This window comes from Idiotropiscis lumnitzeri, chromosome 3, assembly GCF_059441095.1.
Source record: "Idiotropiscis lumnitzeri isolate Australia: NSW breed Sydney's pygmy pipehorse chromosome 3, RoL_Ilum_1.0, whole genome shotgun sequence".
NCBI lineage: Eukaryota > Metazoa > Chordata > Actinopteri > Syngnathiformes > Syngnathidae > Idiotropiscis > Idiotropiscis lumnitzeri.
In genome coordinates this window covers 6435945-6459504 of record NC_142393.1, presented here as the reverse complement: position 1 = coordinate 6459504, position 23560 = coordinate 6435945, and the positions used below count along the sequence as shown (strand labels likewise).

General features: G+C 40.5%; 1 protein-coding gene across 4 annotated transcripts; it reads right to left on the bottom strand.

The window, feature by feature from the left end:
• Window positions 1-1171: 1171 nt before the first annotated feature.
• On the bottom strand, window positions 1172-20441 carry arhgef19 (Rho guanine nucleotide exchange factor 19). Of its 4 annotated transcripts, none has more exons than XM_088290800.1 (17): window positions 20358-20441; window positions 18943-19105; window positions 10655-11315; window positions 10103-10585; window positions 9590-9722; window positions 8574-8659; window positions 8254-8492; window positions 7758-7918; window positions 7527-7679; window positions 5247-5376; window positions 5026-5100; window positions 4867-4956; window positions 3412-3575; window positions 3134-3292; window positions 2968-3047; window positions 2779-2883; window positions 1172-2040 (listed from the first exon to the last, which is right to left on the bottom strand). In XM_088290800.1, exons 3-17 carry the CDS (start codon window positions 11292-11294, stop codon window positions 1886-1888), a joined length of 2853 nt encoding a protein of 950 aa, XP_088146926.1. In that variant the 5' UTR covers window positions 11295-11315; window positions 18943-19105; window positions 20358-20441; the 3' UTR covers window positions 1172-1885. The 4 variants fall into 4 exon arrangements, with proteins under 4 accessions (XP_088146926.1, XP_088146925.1, XP_088146928.1 ...); XM_088290799.1 differs by having other exon boundaries at window positions 18943-19109; window positions 20358-20434; XM_088290802.1 differs by having other exon boundaries at window positions 10679-11315; window positions 18943-19109; window positions 20358-20434.
• Window positions 20442-23560: the final 3119 nt, after the last annotated feature.

Here is a 23560-nt window from a genome sequence, read left to right as displayed (position 1 = left end):
AGTCATTTTTCAGACAATTCACTTGAAAAGCGAAAGCTGCCACCGAGATTGGCTACATCTACATACATTGTACAAAAAATCCGTTCTCTCTCTCTCTCTCTATATATATATATATATATATATATATATATATATATATATATAAATTTGCATTTTTATAGTAGATAGATCATTTTGTCTTGGTCATTTTATAAGTAGCTCGCATGCTGAAAAAGTGTGAGCACCCCTGTCGTAGAGCATTTCCGCCGCCCATAGATCTGTGATGGTTATTAAAAATTCCCATGCAATAAGATGCCTTCACATTTCACACTCTTTTACTTGGTCCCCTTTATCCTAAAAAGCCAATACACGTCTATTAGTTATTTTTGCTTGCTTTCTTAAAATTCAATTTTTCGCACTTCACAATGACACGTTGAAATTAATCAATTATTGGCAATTATTGCAGGCTCCAGTGCGCTTGAGACCCTGGTGCGGATAAACGGATAAGATGATGCATGGATGGATGGATGGATGCATTGAGTAACCCAGTGTGAACATACGTGAGAATAGTGACCCCACGTGGACAAATACGATACTACAATAATCCTCATCTACAGTACTGCACACTGTGCAGTTTTAGTAACAGTAGTTATGAATTGTAGAAAAGCCCCTCAACATTCTGAATTGCATATTTCTGTATTACAAGATGATATTTCGTGTAATCTCAGTATTTTGGGGGGTTTCCTACTTGACGGATACATAGGATGGCTGAGAAAAATCATTTTAAAATATCAAATAAAATGCTGAAGGTCCTTAACAGAGGCTCCACAGATTTCTGACGGGGCTATAGCGATACATAAAATGTGCTGTTGACGAGTGTAATTTGACGCCATGGTTGGATTTTTACCTTTTTTTTTCAGTTGGCACATTCATTGATATTTTCTATGAATTTGATTCCAAACACTATAATGAAATCCTAATAACGTACATACACTGAGCATATGGCAGCAAGGCGACTGTGGAAACTTTGTGAGACTACCCTTCAGTATGCAAATGAGCCAGTGTCAGGTTTCTGACGGAGGTTTGCAGCAGTTAACTGCAAACGAGCTTTGTTCATACCAGTGACTTGTGTAGTGGCATACGTAATTGCTAATAATATAATAAAAACAAGAGTTAATATTTTTCTTGAAAATCTTTATTGTTCATCTATATGTTGTTGTTGTTGACTGAACGTCCACAACAAAAAACAAAACCATTTAACCAAATTCTTCTCATAGCTAAAATGTAGCCTATCCTCCTGAAACACGCCAAGAATACATGTTAGACGCGGCTTATCATAATTTCTGAACAGAATTTCTGTTCACATAATTTAGAATAAATGCTGCAACTCTAAACATAAACACAAAAGCAGGTGAAGAAACATAAATACCAATTTAAGTTATGAATATCCATAAAAGGAAAGACGATATGGAAACAGCTGATGTGAAATAAGCTTTGGAATATTAGTATGAGTTGGAAAATGCTGATTTCTGTGGCAGAGTCACTGAAAATGGCATTGTTGGTCTGGAATGTGTCATAAATGTCCAGTGAATTTCATTCAAGAGTTTTAAGGAAAATCTTTTAAAAAAAAAAATAAAAATTTTATCATTTGAAGATTTTTTTTTGTTATTAGACAGTCCAATTGGTATACAGGTACTTGAATATTCCTTGATTTTATTGCTTGTTAGTTGCTAAACCTTTCAACGGTGTTCCATTTCATCGAATATAAATGCATTAAAGAGATAGGAAATGACATTTGACTCTGCTGTCAGTGAGAAAGAGAAAGAACACTCCAAACTGGCCTCCACATGATGTGTCCTTGTATGCTAAACATTCACCACTCAAGAAATTCCACAAGTTTAACTGGCTAGTCCTCTCCTTGCAGTTTTTGCGTGACACATTTAATGCGAATATTCTCTCGCAGGTTGCGCAGACGCGCACTGCGACTTGTGATTTCCTCTACGTAGGGTTTGGGGAACCAGCCCCGCTCCCCGTCAGAGAGCCGGATGCCTTCCACCCAACCTGGAAGAAAGATCAACCACATTAACATTGAATTTGTTTCATTTTGATGAAAGTTTGCTCCCGTCCATAGAAATGACCCATTTTGATTGATTTTTCTCATACTGAATAATAGTAACATGGCACATTCGCCTTTAAATCTTACATCATGGTGTTTTTTTTTTTGTGTCCTCATTTCAAAGCGTGCATCCCAGCTTCGAGGCTACCAGTTGTTTGTGGATTATTATTTTTATCCAATCAAATTTCAGCTTGCATGTGTTGCCATATGAATGTAATCTTCCCAGGACATTCAGATTCAGGATGGCTGGTTGATGCCAAATCTAGAATTGGTAAATCAAAATTTACCAATCCGATTTCAGATTCACTAAACACAGCTGGCTGGATGGCTGTTTTTTTTCCCGTCAAATAGGATTCACGTACATTCTTGGGAGCCGGTGACTGAGTAAGGGAGGACGACTGTCAGATATGATTGAAAATTCATTTTCACGGTGGCGCACAATTAAAAAATCCCCACCCGCCACTGGTTCTCCCAGCATCGCCCTCCCCACAGCTACAAATCGTATCGTATTTAAAAAAACTCAAAATGGGTTATTCGTATCTCAAGCCAACACTGTAGGAAGATGACAAAATATTTACACACTTAGTGGTGTAATCCAACTATTTTATTCATCTTTATAGTATAAACAAATGAAAAAAAATGATGTGGTGACCCGGAATGGGAATTTCCAACCGTTTTCTCACCATCGCTTGTGATGGTCTTGGCATGGAGAATGTCGGCCTTCTCCAGAGTTAACTCGTCATGCTCTTGTGCCTGATAGCTTCGAATGCACTGGACCTGAGAGATGTCTGAGAAGAGACGAAAAGGAAATGCGACAATTAGAATGGTTTGATTCTTCTTTCAAAATTGTTGCGCCCCTACTGTGTACTCACCATCATTTTCGCTGGCTTGCTCGATGTCTTCAAGAGGATTGGATGGAAACATGGCTGCGATCCATCGCTGCTTCCCGCTCCTGGTCGCACACAACATCAACACAACTTAGAGCACAATTTTGATGAAAGCGTCCCGTTATGCGCCACTCGTGTCTCCACTACGCACTCAGTGTTTGATTTGAGGAGAATCTGATGTTTGAGCTGATGTCCTTCACACAACTGAAGGTGGAAGATGAAGCCCGAGATTCCTTGCAGCTTCTGACTCAAATCCTTCACTTTGAGTTCTCCTATTTTGGCGTGCACAAACACCAAGAATTTCCATGTGCTGCAACACAACCACGCGCAGTTTGGAGACATATCAAGCAAAAATTTGCAGCATTTGAACAATTAAAGAGAGGTCAGGTAAACCCTGGACTGGTTGCCAGTCAATCGCTGGTGACCTACTCTTTCCTCCTGGACAGCAGCAGGCAGTCGTTGAACAGGTGCAAGTACACGGGCTTAGTGGGAAGCTTGAGTTTGGATCCAGAAATACTCATGGTCTGCGTGTCCACCTCCAGAAGTTCACCGTGTTTCACCAGCCAGCGAGACTGAGAAATCAGAGGGAAGATCTAGAAAGAAGAGAATTGTGTGTTAGAAGTCCCTGTGAAGTGAAATAAACATGTCTAGTTAATTTGACACCCCACAGAGAAGAGTGTTCACAACCTGACGAATTTGAATGATTAAAAACAATCTCAAAACATTTCAAAAACATTTTTCTCTACACCCTGAAATGCGCTGAAACCACATCAATAATCAATTAAATAGCTTTTTGAAGTCCATGCTCAAATTGCACGATGCTTTTTACCCCCATTCATTTGATTACGTTTGTTTAGGAATTTCTAAATTAAATTTCACTCCATGGTCTTTTAGTAATGTCAGAAAGCAATTTTTTTTTTATTTCCTTTGCTTTTAAAATGTGTTAAAAATCTTTTTCCTTGTAAATGTGCTTAAATGTTGTCAATTGTTCTTTTATCGATTTGGATGATCTACTTTTGTTGTCTTGGCAAATATCTTCCGTTGTTCTGTTCATGCTTTTAGATGCTGTGGTTTTGTTTGTGTGAAGCACGTTGAGTTGTCTTATATATGAAATGTGCGATAAAAACAAAGTTGAAAAAGAAAATGGAAAAATGCTCAACTCTCGCATACTCTATTACTTATGCCAACACACCCGAACATTCCGAAGCAGCCACATAGTTCAAAATCTCTTTAAAGCCGCAAATAGCCACCAGCTAGCTTGCAGACTAACTGTGGCTCCTCGCAACCGGAGGACCAGCTGTGGATTTGTCTGCGGCGTCACCTCCTCACTTGGGAATTTAAATAACGATGCAGAGTTGTTCTGTAAATTGTAGCATCCAGGGAAAATACACTTTGGGGCATAGCTAGCTAGCTAGCTAGCTAGCTAACTGTACGACATAGCAGTAGAAATGGTGTTGTTGATTTTAACTAAGAAAATTGCAATTGCACCGCATAAACACTGCACGCCGACATCATTCAAGTTCTTTTAGGTACTAGGTACCGTTTTTAGTTACATTATCAAACAACATAAAAAAAAGAGGAAAGTAAACATATTGAAAAAGCTTAGCGCTACATCTCAACAATTCAGTAGCACATCATTTTTTGTTGTGTCACGTTTTCTACGATTATCTCCAAACATTAATAATGTTTTCAGAAACATCCATCCACGGGCGTGCTGGAGTCTATCCCACTAGTTTTTGGCCAGTAGTCGGGGTGCACCCTGTACTGGTCGCCAGACACTCACAGGGCAGTTTTCAGAAACAAATGTCTGAATTTACTTCATGATTTTTTCCCCCCAATTTTTTTATGGGAGACACAACATGCAGTCATCAACAGACGTGTCACCTTGCCCTCAAACTGAATTTTCTTATTGAGGTGGATGAGTTCCTCCATCCTCTTCATGGACTGCACGCTGGAGTTGCACTCTTTGATGATCTAAGACAAGACAGTAAGCAAGAGTGACTAAGGATTGTCCACAAGTTCTTTCAGAATAATCGTGAGTACCTTTTTTAGCTCATTGAAAGCTTTGGTTGCAGTGTCCTCGTCTCTAGAGCCTGGTGTGGTCCTCTTTAGGATGTTCTACAAATATTTTGACATTCTTTTAAATGGGTTCCTTCATGTTACATATTGCGAGGGTTTTTTAATCACTCTTTTTCATCTTATACTTGAACATGATTGGCTTTCAAGTGAAAATGTAGCGTGTGTGCCGTGCGTTTTAAGTGCACCTCCACCAGCATTTTAAGCCGAGTGATCCTTTGGAATGGGAGGATTAGAAAGGAGGTCAGAGGCAGTCTCTGGCAGACGCTGTCTTCCTCCAGACGGGCCAAGGTGGCAGGAAAGCGAGCTTTCTCCTGCCTGGGGACACAAGAGGGGATATGCTGAAATTATTCTGGTAAAACTTGAGTTTAAATCTAATCCACAGAATGAAGTTTTATTTATTTTTTTTGTCTTTTGACAAAAATATTTTTTCTTTATAATTGAATACTCAAAGTAGATTTTATATCTTATTTTTGATTACCACTGATCATCATTTTTTTAATGCTTTATTGAAGGCAAATTTACAAACATGGGTCAAAATGACCTATTAGGCCAAGTGTTATTTGAAATTAAACGATTTCATACTATTAAGAACAATAATGCATTAATGCATTATCAAATGTTCTATTATGCAATTATTGTTTTTGTAAAGATATAGAAAGCAAATCACTTTGGAGCCATGCTATGAATCAAAGGGAACATTTTTGCACTTGAGAAATTCTTGGGCTTACTGCAAGTTAAGTCATGCAGCCGCACACAAGCACCCATGTTGACTAGAAAATGCATTGAAAGCCACCAAGACACAAAAGCTAATTTTTGCACGTCTTGCATGTGTATTATCAGGAAAAAAAAACTACTAATTATTGCGACCAGAGACGTATCATAATCGATAGGTGAGAACATCACTGCCAACATACAGAGCTTGAATCTCAGATTGCTCGCAAGTCAAAGCAAACATATTGGCCAAACGATTGCTTGCATCTCAAGGAACTCGTAAGTCGGGGGTTGCATGATTTGCGCGCTTCTTGCATTGTGTACTTCGCATGATTAAAAGTGCACATTAAAATCCATCCATTATCAGTACCGCTTCTCCTCACTCGGGTCGCGGGGGTTGCTGGAGCCAATCCCAGCTGTCTTCGTGCAGTAGGCGGGGGACACCCTGAACTGGTTGCCAGCCAATTGCAGGTCACACGGAGACAAACAACCATCCTCGCTTTCACTCATACCTAGGGGCAATTTAGAGTGTTCAACCGACCTGCCATGCATGTTTTTGGAATGTGGGAGGAAACCGGAGTACCCTGAGAACACCCACACAGGCACGGGAAAACTTGAAAACTCCACAGAGGAACGCCGGAGCCAGAATCAAACCCTGTACTGTGAGGCGGACGTGCTAACCAGTCACCCACCATGCTATCCCAAACATGAACATGCTGGGTTAAAAGCATTACTTTGAACAGCTTTATGCTGCTTCACAATGTTTGTTTGTTTTGAACTCTGCATTCCACTACTTTACCAAAGTCTGCAAAGCACAAGGCTCATGTGAGTTGATATATTCCATTAGCATTCCATCTGGTTTTTAATAGACCAGTTGCAGAACTTTACAGTCCATTCCATGTCTGACTGGGACCTAGTTTAAAGACATTAGAACCGGAGTAATGTGCTTAGATCACTTTGCTTTGTTCAGAACCCGAGCTGCAGCCTTCTGAATGAGTTGCAGCTGTTTGATAAGTCCAGTCAGACGACCACCATTACAATAATCAAGTCTACTGGCGATAAAAGCATGGATAAGCTTCTCCTGGTCTGCTTGGAGCATGCAACATTTCACTCTGGATGTTTTCAGCTGGTAAACGGCCGTTTTAATGGTTGAGTCGATACCACTGCTGAAAGTCAGATTCGACTTAAACAGCACAACAATGTTTTGGACTTGTTTTTTAAAAAAATGGTGACTCCAAGTGTTTTCTAAAAGCAATCCTCTTTTCTTTATTCCCAAAAGCAATTACTTTGGTTTCATTTTGGTTTAGTTCAGTGCTTTTCAATTATTTTCTGTTACCCCCCACCTAGCAAGAAGAAAACAATTTGCGCCCCCACCTCACAACCCACTCTCCACCACAACTGTAAATAATCGCATTTTCGCTGCAAAACAAACCTACACCGTAGGTTAATACTCGCGGAGCATGGGCAATGAGAGCGCCACTGCCATCTGCTGGACTGGATGTGCAATTACACCTTATTGTAGTACGGCGGGGAAAAAAAGGGTCACACGCGCCCCCCTCAGCATCGCATCGCGCCACCCCATGGGGGCTCGCCCCACTATTTGAGAAGCACTGGATTAGTTAAAGGAGATTTAAGTTTATCCACTCATTTATAATATTTTTGTATTTATTGTATTGCATTGTAATAGTTTTACACAGCAAGGCAAGAACCAGAGAGGAGTCGACTTCAGCAACAAGACAAAAAGCTTTACTCACAGGAGCCGTTGATAGGTCTGCTCTTGGTAAGCCTGGTTGGTTACGTAAGGTAAGTAGACCTTGCGCAGAGCCGGGCAATGATCCAGAACAATGTCACACACGTCAAAACGCAGGATATCTTCCTCCAACCGCTGCTCCAAGTCCTGAAGGAACCTGCGAGTAATAGAGAGCGCTGGATACACCCTCATGACGGACGCTTTCAACGACAAGACGAGCCTCTCGTGACTTCACCTCTCACTGACATCTTTGACATCGGGCAACTTGGAGAAGAGCCACTGCTTGTCCTGAGCGCCGAGACATTCGGAGAGCTCCTGCGACAGCATGAAGTGATCCACAGCGATGGTCAAACTTCGGATGTACGAGGCCTCAGATGTCACCAGCTCAAACTTGGCCTGCAGGGAGGAACAATTGTTCATTAACTCGGAGTAGACTCCGGACACCGGATAGGACAATTCAAGGCAAAAATGTGGCGCACCCCTAGTCTAAACTTTGCTTAGTATTGTGTCTACGGAATAAGAATTAAGCAGATAAATCCATTTATTTTGATCCATCTCAGTTGGCGGCCATTTTGACATCTTGCCACTCTCTGCACAAAAAATATTGAGAATAAAATCCATGAGTTTGAATGGCAGGGTTCTACTATTCCATATTTAGATTAGTGAGGCAAAAATGTTTTGCCCTGAGTTCCGCTTTACGGCTCATTTGTGTGATGCAACGTGAAAAGCACCTCCTGCAATTTTCTCTGCTCATTGCTGAAGTTGTCCAGCTGACCACTAGAGCGCACATCTGGGATGTCCTGCCACAGGGCAAAAGCAGAACCCCGCGAGGAGCAAAAGGAGCTGGACGGAGATAGACTGGAAGGAGACGGGGTCCCATCGGAAGCCTCGTCCGTGCCCGGCTCCTTGCCTTGTTGTCTTTGGATTTCTCTGTTAATGGCGACATCGCTGTATTCTTGATACAAGATGGCTATGGGAAACATGGAAACATATTTCAAGTATTCGCTTTTGAACAGATTCAAAAGAATAGTTGTGGAAGAAGTGAACTTACAACTCGGCAAAAATCTGGATAAGCGATTGGAGCAAGCGACAACGGGCAGTGTGCACAAGTCCTCCTCGGTGGACCTCTTCCGCATTCTGTCGGCATTAATGTATAATAGCATCAGGAAAGTGAACGTCCGCATTCATTTTATTGTTCTTTGCATTAGAGGGAGTTTGCAATTTCCATAAAAATCTTTTTCTTGGTCATATTTGTTAGAAATGTCAGTTTGGCCTGACAGTAGTCCATGATTAAAATGGTGGGTATTTATAAAATAATTAAATAAATAAATACACAAATTATATATATATATAAATATATATAAATAAATAAATAAATAAAGCCATCTCTGGCCTCATCGTGTGAATCGGAACGTCCACATCCAGAAAGAAAAAAAAAAGTGCAAACAAGGGAGAACATAAGAGTTGCCTTTCAGATGCAGAATTATTTAATTGATTGTACTCTAAACTTACACTAAATAAAAACTCAAACCCATAACATTTAGTGTTCTACTCAAACTCCATTACACAGCTGTGGCTAACGTCGACTTGATTTGCGTACGAATGCTGCCTTAGTATTTCCATCCGCGTCCTGCTATTTTCTTGAAAATGTATATGCGTTCTCTGTCGCTTTAAGGATAACACTCAGGAACGTTTGTAAGAAGCGAGGTTTTGATCAGAGACTCAACGGGGGAGGAATTAGTAAAAGAAGGCTAGATTCAATGCTTGCTAACATTTTGAACACTGCAAACAACCTTAAAACTTAGCCACTCCCAAACGGAATTTCTCAGCTAGCATAACTCATGAACACAATTTACGACTTTCCTATTAGCTAGGGGTCTGACACCATCTTGTGGCATTTTAAGGCATTACAGGAAGCACACAAAATAGCAAATGGAGTTTTTTTTAACTGAATAATTGAATATCCACACCCCAAAAAAAATGGTTGCCATTATATCTATATTGGTTATAGACAATAAGCAAATATTCCAATGGAATTATGGCAGTTTCCCATTGGGAAATATTCACCCAAGTTTGCTGCTCCACCAATGCGTTGGCACTCCGTTGTCACTGCTGGGCAGTGGCGGTGCAAGTCCGACTGGACTGTGGGGGGCGCTATCACTGTAGACTACTGAGCCGCGTTGCTTTGGGTTGCACTTATCTAGAACAGGGGCAAACACAAGTAGTCTTGATGTATCAAGATGTCTGCTACAGTACAAAAGCAGACCCAAGAAAAAAAATAGATTCAATTTCAGAAAACTGGGGTTTATTTACACAACATCAAGTGGGATACTGAATATCATCTGGGCCCGCTAAGAAAAACAAAAATCAACCAAAATATTGCATTTATCATTAGTGTCACCTGATTTCTTATTTTAGGGCTCAAAAAAACTGCAATGGCAATGTGCAAAAATAAGTAGCTGAATAAATGATTGAATGTCCTCATTTTGTGTATTCTCTTTTTTCGATCTAGTTTGAATTCACAATTGCTTCTTTAATTCATGACGTTTATCCAGTTATATAAGGTTACTCCCGACTCACTTTCTGGGCTCAAACCATAAGAACTCTGTCGGTCCTTGGCGGCGACTCGGGCTGACAGTGACTTTCCCAGCTTCAAGGTGAAGGAATTCTTCCTTTGGGAGAGCTGGAGTCTAGAAATGAGTTCTGAAGCCGAGAAGCGCCGTCTCTCATGGTCTACTTGGCGACTGCGTGGCGCATTGCTGCCCCCCGTTGCCATCGCTGACGTGTCCCGACTATCTTCTCTCACGCCTGGCAGTGAGTCCTCCAACGTCAGCAGCCTTTCGGTTGGTAGATGGAGAACATCATCCTGACTGAGGTTCTGCAGGTCCGGAGTGGCATCTGTAGACGAAGGGCTGGTGTTGGTGTCTTGCGAAGACTGTCCGCTGAGGTCCTCCTCCAGGAAAGATGCAAAAGTCGCAGGGAAGAGGAAGTCTGCATCCAGGACGGGGCTGCTCAGAGAGTCGTCACTGAGGCTGTCTGGAGAATAAACCTGCATCTTACGGCCTGTAAACAGGAACACAACTTAGACTAAAAAATCTAACATCTGTGTAGTGTTAAAAAGATCACACTCACGGATGGACTTCTCTTTAAGCGAACCTTGGGATGTGCGCCTCTGCGGATGGTAGGAGTCCAAATTGTGAAACTCTGGACCCTCGGATGGGGATGGAGAGCAAGGTGTCTGAGAGTCCCAGGAGTCTCTGTTTGTGTGGAGTGAGGACAGCGGGAAGGCCAAAGGGAGACTAAGAGGTTCGTGCGGGGGACGATACACTGACGTGACACTTTGTGCGCCATCCGTCTGATCGATGTCGCTCATACTGGCACGACAAGAATTAAAAGTTAGAGGCTCATCGTCCTTGCCTGTACCGAGGTAGCTTGTTGCCCAGTCAATCAGTTCATTCTGAGAGTCTTTAAAAGAGTGGAGGGGTGAGGCGTGGGTGGCACATTGTTGGTCAGAAGGAGAGCCATGTCCATTTTGTCGAGGATTCGCTGGTGACTGAAGATCAATGAAGGTTAAAGTCTCCTGCTGGCACACGGCAACGTGTTTGTGGTGACAAGCGTGGGGGAGAGGCTCGTCGTCGTGGGGGTCAGTGATCAGTGCCGGCGATTTGCCCGGGCCAGGGAGCCACATGCTGGGACTGTCTCCTCTGCAGAGCAAAGCGTGATGGTGGGGTTGGAAATCAGGAAAAAGAGAGAGTCCATGCCCGGGAAGCATTGCTATGTAGACACGCTGGATCTGAGGGAGGGAGACAGGAATTATAATATCATCCAACACTCTATCATGTGGAATGTTATTTTCTTCCACTATAGTTTTTTTGTTTTTTTTTTAAAGGGGAAGTCAACAAAAAAAAATGTGCCTTCGTTCGTCTTAACATGACATTCTGATTCATATTGCATTTGTTGAATATGAGTTAAGATGCAAAATCCACCTGTTTTTAGCATGGGGGCGGCCATTTTGTCATTTTCTGTCGACTGAAAATGACATCACAATTGCTCTGGGATCTGGTACCGAACAATCACAGCTCTCTTGTTTTCTGAAGCTAAGCCATGATTGGTCGCAAATTTCAAATTTCCCCATTGTGGGACTAATAAAAGGACATCTTTATCTTTTATCTTTAAGCTGTGCCCTGAGACACTGTGATGTCATCATCAGTTGACAGCAAAACGGCCCCACACTGAGATCTACAAAAAAAAACAAGTGGATTTTACCAGTTAACTCATATTTCACAAATGAAATATTAAACAGAACGTCATGTTGGGAATAGTGGGAGCTGCATAGAACATATTTTTGTTGAGAAATTTTTGGGGTTGACCTTTAAAAAGAGATTTTTGGTCTAACTTTTCTAGTCTGCCTCACTAACATAAAACATTCTAATGTGCTTGCCTGGAGCGACATAGAAAGGAAAGGAGATTTCAACTTCCTCTTTGTGGAAGGACATGTGTTGTCAATGTGCAGCTGTTGGAAAGCCAGGCCAGTCTGCCTTATCTCTCTCTGCCCCGCCCCGCCCCGCAACACACACACACACACACACATGGCAGGTAGATAGTTAGCACAAATGGTTATGTGTTCCCAGATAAAGGGTGTCTTTATGCATGTTTCAGCCTGGCTGACACCTGAGAGTCTGTGGGAAGCGCTTACACTGATCCGCTCTTGTGGTGACAGCCACTGGGCCCCAGACAACTTTGAGCCTTTGCTGCAGAATGGAAAAAGGTGAGCGAGTGGCCAGCAATCCTCACTTACGCCACATTCCTGGATTCAATTTAGTATTTGTAAGCATGTCATAAAAATGCCTAAAAAATCCCACCAAAGGCATCAAATGATCCAATTCCACCTGCGCATTCCTCGTGCTCCAGGTATTGAATTACGCCACTAGAAATCCAATTCCCGAGATGTGTCATTTTCTCTATCCTAGCAACAACAGGCTGCTATTTGCTTAGTAATTTCACTTTGGCTGCGGTAGGGCACTGAAGTGTTCTGCTGCATGTGGCAGCAACTAGTGTGTTGTATGTGCCGAAATAAATGGTTGACATGGTCAACATTAACACCAAAATTGATCAAAAAGATGAATGTCATACAAAAGTTCATAATAGTGATAAACCGATTATTTAGCAATTTGCCAATAATCAGCATCTGTCTGGCCGATCAATTAAAAAATGGTTTATTTTATTTTATTTTCTCTCTCTGTTGAGCATGTCGCCCTGCCTGCAGAAACAAATTGGCCAGCCCACAGCACCATCTGATTGTTTCCTGGTGCAGTGGGTAGCAGCCAATCAGCAATAAGCTGCCTGTTTGCTTTTTCACCTCGAGTCACACGCACGACAACAGACTTTGCCGAAATTTTAATAAATGTCAGTCTACTACAACTCACAACTAATTGAAAACGCACCTGAAAAAAGGCCAAATAAAAATTATCAACGGAGATCACTGAAGTTGCACAAGTATGCACACCCCCTTGTAATCGGGGTGTGGCTGTGTTGAAAAGTAATCGGTCACATTGAAACTCATGCACACACCTGCCACCATTTTAAGTGTCTCTAATTAACCCCAAATGGAGTTCAGAAGTTCTAGAAGGCTTTTCCTGACAAGTTCTTTCTTTCTCTCAGAAACTTGAAGGCTCAGAGCTAACACTGATTGCTGCACAGAATTCTTCCCACCTAGCTTCACGTCCAGCTGATGAAAAACTGTCCTGAGTATGATCATGGAACAAACATGATTGTAGCTCTAGTGCTCTTTAAACTACACCCCCCCCCCCCTTTTTTTTGCTCTTTTCGTTGGTTCCATTGACGGGCTAGCCAGGACACAGCACAGTCGCTCGAGTCAGTCACAGTGGGGTGAGAGCTGCTGGTGTGTGTGTGTTGTGTGTGCGTGTGAGATCACAACAGCACACTAATTGCATTGTCTGTGTACACACATAGAGGCATGCACCATTATGTGTGCGGGAAGTCTCGCGGGATTTTTTTCCAGCAACAAAGTTTAGGCGGAAGCCTTCAAAATCAGTCGTGCTGGCCGAAGTCATTTAAACGATATCAGCTGGTGTGCTCACCTTGGCTACTTGGGATCTGTATAAGAGAAACGGGATATACTGTTCGCTGAGACAGCTGAACGCCTCTCACCTAATTAGTAGGGTGCTCATATTAGCCCATATTTGCAGCGATGATCTGTTTTGAGGAAATGCTCACTGTTTGTCAAATTGAGAGTTGAAAAGTAAGTTGAGTTCACTGCCATCTCCATACTGAACTCTGGCACACAACTACCCTCACTTTATATTTATAGTACTGCAACATTCAGTGTTTTATTGATTTAATTTCATATTTATCTTTATTTAACTATCTAATCCTTAATCAATTTAATTGATATAATTACTTAAATTATTTGTTAAATTGCAATGGAGAGCGGCGCTATCCAATATCGTTGTACGCTGAGTACAATGACAATAAAGGGCATTCTGATTCTGATTCTGCCATTATAATATGGGGCGTTATCGCTCAGGAAAAAAAAAATAACTCGCCTGAACAACTGCTCGAATCTTCAAAAACTCAATTTGAGTCAGATGTAAATCAGTTAGTGCTTTTAATAATCAGCATCTCTGGTGATTGACACATTTTATTAAAATGGTTTATGTATGTGTCAAGTTATTATCGGCGTGTTGATACAGAACTGCTCCAGATGGTGTACCGTACGAGGCGCAATTTCATGCTGTTCTATAAGGACTAAGAAATAATTACATTTTGTCATTAATAGCATTTTTAAGACTTGAAGACAGGTGTGGACCCTAGAGGCGACGCACGAATGGGGTTGCCAGTGTCTCGCGTACCCAAATGTCGATACAAAGCGCAGCCTCGGGAAACGTATTCATGACCGTGCCAGAAACGAGCAACATTCAGACAGACAATCCGTCTGGCAAATACACAAGGCAGAACATGAATGTGCACACTGGTGGAAGATGTGATTTGGTCCAGACTGCAACGGAAAGACCATGAGGGAGAAAATGAGGGGCGGGGGGGGGGTCTCCTTGCAGAAAGCCAACAGAAATTTATGGCAGCCTGAAAAAAAACGACAACCATCTCGCAAGTAAACGGCAAGAAAGGCTGGACCTTTGACCTCTATCTAGTCTTCACAAAACGGACTCTCCATTCGCCATTGCAAGTCTGCTCTCATGTGACAAAGGTACAAATGAGCTTTTGGCAATCTTACGTCACCTAAATCATGATACACGGTGTCATAAAATCCTACTGTCAACATCCTGTCAAATACATGCACATCGTGACATTTGAAAGCGGGAGGACGCCACGAATGCCTCGATATAATATAAAAGAAATGTGTAAATGTGGCAAATAACCAGCACAAATGGATTAAAATATGTTGTTGCTCTCCATGAAAAGGGTTAGCAAAATATAACTGACTAAAATGATCGGGTTGCACAAGTTAGCACACCCTCTTATAACTGTGATGTAGCTGTGTTAAGAATAAACCGATCACATTCAAACATATTGAATGTTCTTCATCAGATTTTATTTACGCAGAACATGTGTGGCCACCACCACCCGTCGATTAACCACCCACCCCACCCGTGTCGGCGATTACGACGGTGGATACACGTCATCTACCTGCCAGCAATTATGCCCAAAAGGGGGATAAAAGACAGCAACCCTCTGTATTCAGTCTGTCGGCAGCAAGAAAAAAAATCTTCTTGATTCCTGTTACGTAAATTATTTTGAATATTATTTACATTTTTTTTTTTAAATAACTGATTTGTGCATCATGTCAACATGCTAATAGCACAATTGTTATATGATAAAAACTCACAGCGGTTATGTTAGGGAGTGGGGGCAGTGTTGAAGATAACGGGGCATAAATAATCCGAGTTTAATTTAAAAGAGTTACAGCGAACAAAAATGGCTCTTAACTGCATTGGCATTAATTCCATTTTGCGGTGTGCACATTTTTGTTATCATTTTTTTTTTTAGCTTTTCCTTCCTCCCAACATGAGCGCCGGCACTTTGGACTCAGCCCTTTTATTATGTGGACAGGATGGGACATGTTACCTATTCAAACAAGGAACACTACGAACAAGCTTACTGTCCAACAAGCATTGTCTCTGAAAGAAAGTGACTCGAGTAAATCCTTGAAGAACCCAAATACACGACCTGCAGTGTGTGTGTGTGTGCATGTTCGTGGTAGGGCTGAACATTTTGCTGCAAAGACCAAGAAACACGGTTGTTGTTTTTTTTCTTTAACGCACAGGTGTGTGCAGCCATCGCCTCGGGCTTTCGCATTTGCACGCCTGCTGATTTAAGCGCCTCAAGTGTGCCAAATGTTCTCAGCCGTGCAGAAGAAAATTAATACCTGAAAAGATTAGACTATCTTTTTTTATAGATCAAAGACATCAATCAAGTTTATTATTAGTGTAACACACACTAGGTGGTCCTTTTAATAGTCCAGCTTTCAAGTTCATGTCCATTTTCAAGGGCCTCGTCCTCCTCCTCATATTCCTACCCCCCCGCCCCGCCAGGAGATAAGGCCCTTGGATACTCTCAGACACTTTTCCACATTCCCAAGATGACTTGGACCCACATTCCTCTCAAATGGACTGCTAAGCCGAGGTTGGAGACAATCAAAGAAACGCAACAACACACATGTGCTCAGATTGCTATTATGGATGGCTCGAACCGCTGCAATTTAAGACACATACCCCAAAATGAAGAAAAAACAACAGGAAAGAGACACATTGTAACTCACATAATTTGAGTGATAGGTGTTCTTCAGACAGACAGTGGTTAGAAATATTTAGTTTTTTTTGTCCCTCGAGAGGAACCCCGGGCCATTGCTGCCTCAAAGTGCACCGCGACAAGCCAGAATAACGCCAATGGCCGACTGCATTTCAACTGAGCCAACAAAATAAGGAGACATTGGTGGCCACAAGATGCCCACATATTGGGAAGTAACCAATCAGACAAAAGCCATTTTCCATACCAAAATAAGGAGAAGAGTGACTTATTTAAATATTGAATATTCATGAGAAAACTGTCTAAAGGCCTCAACACACCAATCCGACACCGGCTGTCGAGAAGTCGGTCCACGCAACGCCGTCTTTTTGGTGTAATGAGCAACGTCATCAAGTCGAAGCCGTTTTTGGGGTGTCTAGGCGGCAGGTTTGGCCGATTCAACACGTCGGGTTAAATGAACACTTGTGATTGGCTGTTAGCTAGCGAATCAGTACACTGAACAAGAACTGCCTGTGACTAAAGCAGAAAAAACTTTGAGAATTTAAGCAATTTCTTAAGAACTAAATGAACTTCGCTCATTTTCACGTCTCCTTCATGGGCATAATGGCTAACTGGACAGAAGACCGTGAAAATTAATTAATTACTCTCCTTCACGGAGTACCGCCTTTATTGGACTGTCAAAGGCTACGTAGAGACTATCCCGATCACGCATGCGCAGAAGGTCTGGTCGTTGGCGTCTCCGTCGGCTTTTGCGGTCATTTTCCGTGCGGACTTCCAGGCCGATGCTACAGTTGGCCGCGACAGCTAATGTCAGATTGGTGTGAAGAGGCCTTTCCATGAAGACTTTTAAGACTAACTGCTTGAAAACGCCAACCATGTGATGAATGTTATTCGGCCCTCCCTCGGCTTGTTTTAAACTGTTTAATGACAACCCAGCGGGAGTTTATTATTAAACTAAACACACAATAAAAATAATTACATTTTAAATATCTAAATACAAGACATGCATCGTTTTAGAAACATCGTCAGTGCTAATGCTAGCATTAAATGTAAAAACCCTTTGACAGGCTAATGGAAATATAGCATTGACTTACGGGAGTGATAATCCTTCAAATAACGAATATTCACACACAGGCGCTATAGGAACACATACTGGCAATACTCAAAGGCATAAATTCTTGCTTATCTGTGAAAAATTACATATATCAATAAAGCTCAATTACAACTTTCTTCTTCTACTCATAAATTAATATGTGTGCACATGTATGCGTAGCACCACACTGCCCCTAAAAGGCCAAGGTGGGTAAAGCAAGAACAGCCGGTATTATTTTTTATAAATTGTTTTTAATAGCTATTAATTTATTCATTATATTATTTTACTTTGTTAAAAATTTATTTTCGGGTTAATATTCCAAGTTATATTAATTTTTTAATCATGATTATTAAATTAATATAAATACAAAAAATGAATACCATTCTAAATCAACGACTAATCATCTTCCTTAATCATAATTTCAATATCATAATTATCTGTTTCCATAATCGCTCGATGCTACTTTTTGGCGCCTTGTTTCAATACACCTAGGGAAACGTAATGCATAAATGGATGCCTGCAGCCATGTGCCACCTACACTGAAAATCATTATTCCAGAGAGTAGACACAAACACAAACACACACACACACACACACACACACACACACGTTTGACATTACAGAGCATTTAGTCATTAGTGTGGCAGACAGTCAACTCAGTTTAGCCTCACGTGGCAGACAGCCGATGAGTCAAAGTGTCCACGGTGTTAATTGTGCACCCAAACGTGTCGAATGTGCCTTCACAAGCCAATGTGTCTCCCCCTGAAGCTTGCAGGTGAGACGCAGAAGTTGTGTGTGAATATCGGCGCCGTGTACAGTTTGTAACAAGCTTTCATGCGGCATGAACATACCCCAGGCATGCGCTTACCTGTCCCGCTGTGTAGCACCTCTTTGGTGCACAGCAAACATCATCATCTTCTCACCCAATATTGTCATTAGCATTGTTATGATCAGGGAAGCAAATGTTTCCCATGCACAAGCTTGATTTTTAGCGACAGCGCTTGTGTTTAGAGTCAACACGAGCTACTGACAAAGTAAAACAGACAATAATTTTATTTCAATAGACCAAAATGCTCAGAATTGCAGCTTCTCAACAGTAAATATCCAAATCCTGGATTCCTCCTTGAAAGCAGACTGATTATCTTGGTGTTGACTCAAAATATCTCAAATTTGCTTTTACATTTGGAAAACAATCGATCAAACGCATTATCTCCCATTTTTCGACATCGTCACTGAATCAAGATTAATTTAAGCATGTGCACTGTCATTTTGAAATAATGTCCTGTTCTTGAATTTTTTATCCGATTCATCGACAAAATAATCGACAGATTAATTGCTAATTAAAAAGTTATAGTTGACAGTGAAGCATAGTTGCAAAAACAGCAACTAATGATGAGCCAAGACTTCTGAACAAGTACAACACTGTCTCAGTGACAGCGCGAGTAAGAATGCTCGGCTCTCTATGTGCCCTGCGATTGACCGGCGACCAGTCCAAGGTTTCAACTGTGATAGGTTCCCACATGCACATAATGATATTGAATACCTGAAGGTTGAGAGCAGCCTAGCGCGGCCGCCGGCCGGACGCCGCAAGCAACAGCGTGAAGGTCCTGCAGGCCATGGAAGGCTCAGCGCAAGGAGCTCTGTCGTCCATCGCTTCCGTCTGTCCTCCCTCCTCTCGGGAAAACAAAAATCTTCCACTCCTTTTGCTTGCTTGGAGAAAAAGAAAAAGGTTAGCAACTCTCCATGCAGATCCAGTGAGTGCGTCTGTCTCACTTCTCACTTCTTTCTCCCCTCCCTTCCTCCACCCGTGCCTCCCTCTCTCACTTTCTTCTACTCTTGGCTTCTGACTCGCTCTCCTTTTCTCTCATTCTCCTCCTCCCTCTCGCGCTCTCCCTCTAACGTGAAAAGAGCTCGCTTGCAGCCGAGCACCTGCCCGAGGAGGCAGCAACAGTCAGGAAGCAGACAGCGGGCGACCTAAGTGACCTTTGCACACATTTTCATCCAAGTTGTTGAGCCAAGTTCACTTTTGAACATTAGACTTTGTGTAAATACAAAACATGGAGGTCTCAGTATTGCTTGTCAACTGATGATTGCAAGTAGCAATGTTTGATACTTTTTTTTTTGGCAACAAACTAAGTTAAGTTTCTTCAAGAGTTTCAGTGTAGATTTATTGAAAGTTTAAAAGTAAAGGCACTCATTGTGAATTTATTTATTTTTTTAAATTATTTTATTATTTATTGATAGTACTTTGGACTATGCATACTTGCAGTTTGGGAGGCAAGAATATACCCATTTAAATTTTTTTTTTAATATTCGTCCATCCATTAACTGAGCCACTCATCCTATTTTTTTTGTTAATATTTGGGAGCAGAATGAATTTCATTGTTTCTCTTATCATTAAACTTTTTTATTTATCTCAGTTTATTTATCTAATCTTTACCTTATCTGTTTCCGTGTAAATCACCTTGTTGTCGCTGCAGTCTTCTTAGTTTATAACTCGCAAGTCTTTCGCCTTCTTCAAAGACTTCCGTCGAAACATGTTTCACATCAAAATCAAAATGTATTTCATCAAGTGTACCTGCAAATATTTTGGAGACGAAGATGATTTACAGCTACAGCAACTACATCCACACCTCATCTTATTTCAAAGTTTGCCATGATTTTTTTCCTTCCCTCGATTATGAAATGCTACATTTCTTTTTGTCTTTTTGTTGCACTTATCTTCTTTAATATTCCAAATAATATTTTAAGTGTACTGTGAGGCACACTAAAGTGTGTACGTCTCACACAAAATGTTTTCCTAACTGTTCATGTTTTGCTTTACTGCATGTATGAACTGATTCAAACGTTCTTTGGACTCAGCTACTTGATTGTCACGATCTGTAGCCAAATCATAAACATGTTAAAACATAGCAGAAAACAAGCTAAATGCATACTTGAGTGACATTATTTCAATACCTTGAACTTGGCTTCTCAGTTGATACACGGGATATGAAGCAACAGGAGCCCAGACGGAACCCCTCGCAACAGGCATGAACATCTACGACACCGCCCTCTGCTGGTCAAAGTGAAGATAACACAACATTATACAGCAGAGACGAAAGTGTTCTTGGTGGCAAGGTAAAAGGCTTCAAGATGCTCATTGGTACACCCAATTGAAGCCTGAAAAACTAAACGTTAAAAGAGAATTACGCTTTATTTTTGAATATTTTTATAATGCTAACGTCATGGGGAAAATAATAGATATGAGCTAACCATGGCACGCATTTTCATATGTGGCGGGGTTCTAACCTTTAAAGCAAATTATATTTTGACAGCAACACATGTAGACATAACATATTACTTCTTATATCCTCCGCGAAGATGGACACATATCACTACAGAGTACTTGTGACATCTCATCTGGCTCCGGTGCTCCGGTTTCCTCCCACATTCCAAAAAGAAGCATCGTAGGTTGATTGGATGCTCTAAATTATCCATAGGTGTGAGTGTGGATGGTTGTTTGTCTTTTACTTATGATAAATGATAGCATTTGTAATGCAAATGATTTACACACACCTTTCATTTTTCACTTTATTCTCTTATGCCACCAGATTATTTTCCAATCGTTAGCACAGTCGACAGTATACATATACATACATACATATATATATATATATATGTATATATACATATATATATACATATATATATATACATATACATATATATACATATACATATATATATATATATATATATATATATATGTGTATATATACATATATATATACATATACATATATACATATATATACATATATATATATATATATACACATATATATATATATATACACATATATATATATATATACACACATATATATATATATATATATATATATATACACATATACATATATATATATATATAAAAAAACAACTCTGGCATGTGCATGTTCTATTTCATTAGTGCTCTTTTGCATCCTGGTAAAACAGCGTAACTTAAAACGCATTTTACTTGCATGGTATTTTCATGAAAACAAACAAAAAAAAGAATAAGATGTCATCCATCATTGGCCAGCAATGTTTGACTTAATGTTAACATGATTTCTTTACATTTACTACATCTGATCTTCACTATCTGGAACTTTTTTTTTCTGACTTCTAAAAAAAAAAAAAAAAAAAAAAAAAAAAAAAATTCACCAACTGCGGGAATTCTGCAGAACAATTTTTTTTTCTGTACAAACCAGCCGCACACTAACGACATATAACATTGAATTTTGATTAACACTGTTAGAGGTTTGAGTGAAACAATATGTTGATAATTGCGCAACATTGTACAAAAGCTGACCCCAATATTTGACTCTGTCGTGTTATCAAAGTTAGCGACAGCTCTCAGCACTTGTACACAAAACCAGCAGTGTCCAAAATGTCGTGGCCTCTTGGCGTATATATGATGGAAAATAAAGTGCGCTTGGATACCCGAACGCCATTCACTGCCAACAATGACCTGAGGCCCAACATCGCTAAAATCTTTTCTCCTTTTGTACACACATTCACACACACACACAAAAAAAACTCTTCTGAGCTCCATTGAACAACATGGAAGTTAAAATAGCAATAAAAAAGCAGCAATTTAAAAAAATGTGAGAAAGTGGTGAATTTTGGATGCTCAGTACCTTTTTCACCTGAGATTAGATTTGTTTGTAAAAGGGCAGCAGAGGCAATCAAGTGGCACTTGGAAAAGATTAAAGCACTCAACATGACGGCACGTGGAAGTGAAATATCTACAGTCGATAAGAAATGTCTACACACCAACTTTGTAAAGCTTTTCCCACACATAATGTGACATCACCTGAACAACTCAATAAAAACAAATCTTTAGGAGAGGAACTAAAAATAAAGTGAGATAAGTGTGCACATCCTCTTATAACAGGCAATGTGGCTATTTGGAGATAAAATTTATTGTATTATTATTAAATAGCAGTCCATGCTCGCACTAATCCTTCAAGGTTGTGCATGAAAGAAAAAAAAAGCCTACTAGAGCATTTGAAATGTATCTGGGGTTGATCAGAGGCACCTGTTATGTTGACAGATGTGTGCTGTCTTGCGTTTCACGTTTGGATGTAATCGGTTCATTCTGAACGCCGCCACAACCTAATTAGAAGAGGGTGTGTGCACTTCTGCAACTAGGTTATCTCAGATGCTCACTTTTACTCTCATTCACAAAAGTGAGTTGTAAAAGTTGTAGGTTAGTTAGTAGTGTAAAAGTTTTTATCTGTCTTTTTTTAATCACAGAAACCTGGCATTTGGCTTACATTTGCTGTGTTGACGACAATGTTTTCCTGATGACGGAAACAAGAAAAAACAAGCTAAAAGCACAATGATTGGTTGTGGTTACGGAGGCAAAAAACACAGGCAGCAGACTAACGCCGTACAAAATCCATCATTGGTAGCGTGATGACAACAATGTGCAATTCTGCATGGAAGCCGTCTGCTCATGTCAAGTCCACAAAAAAAAAAAGGCTATCGTCATTAATTTATCGATACACTTCACCTCGATAAATCGAAATATCGTAGAAAAGTTCCTATCAGTAGTTGATTTCAAAAATTGAAATTTAGCTAGGTATTGTCATTAAACATGAAAATACCTTCAGACGGCCAATTCCAAAGATTGTGAATTTCTTGAGCTTTAAAATACAATCAGAGCAATAATGAGTTTGTGTGTAGTTAATATACATCATTTTCAATTCATGTTAATTTTTTGGAATGCAAGCAATAAAATACTGACATTTATTGAGATGCACCAGTATATACACTAAACACCAAACCTGAGGGATCATCTTACAGTGAGATTTGTGGGTGAACATTGAACTATAACCTCTACAGATGAACTGAATTTGACCTTTTGAATATGCATGTCCAGATTTGTTCCAGTACTTACTGCAAAATAATATTTCAGCATCTCATCAGTAAATATTCTTAGAATTTTGAATTTTTTTTTTTTTTACATACGCCACAAAAGCAGACTGATTATCTTTTTGTTCTTCAAAATAAAATACAGTGAACCCCCGCTACTTCGCGGTTCACCTTTCGCGGGTTCAGTGCTTCGCGGGTCTAAAAAAGTATTCGGGAGCATTGTAGTTTCGGCGAGCGGCACAAGGGGGCGCTGAAGC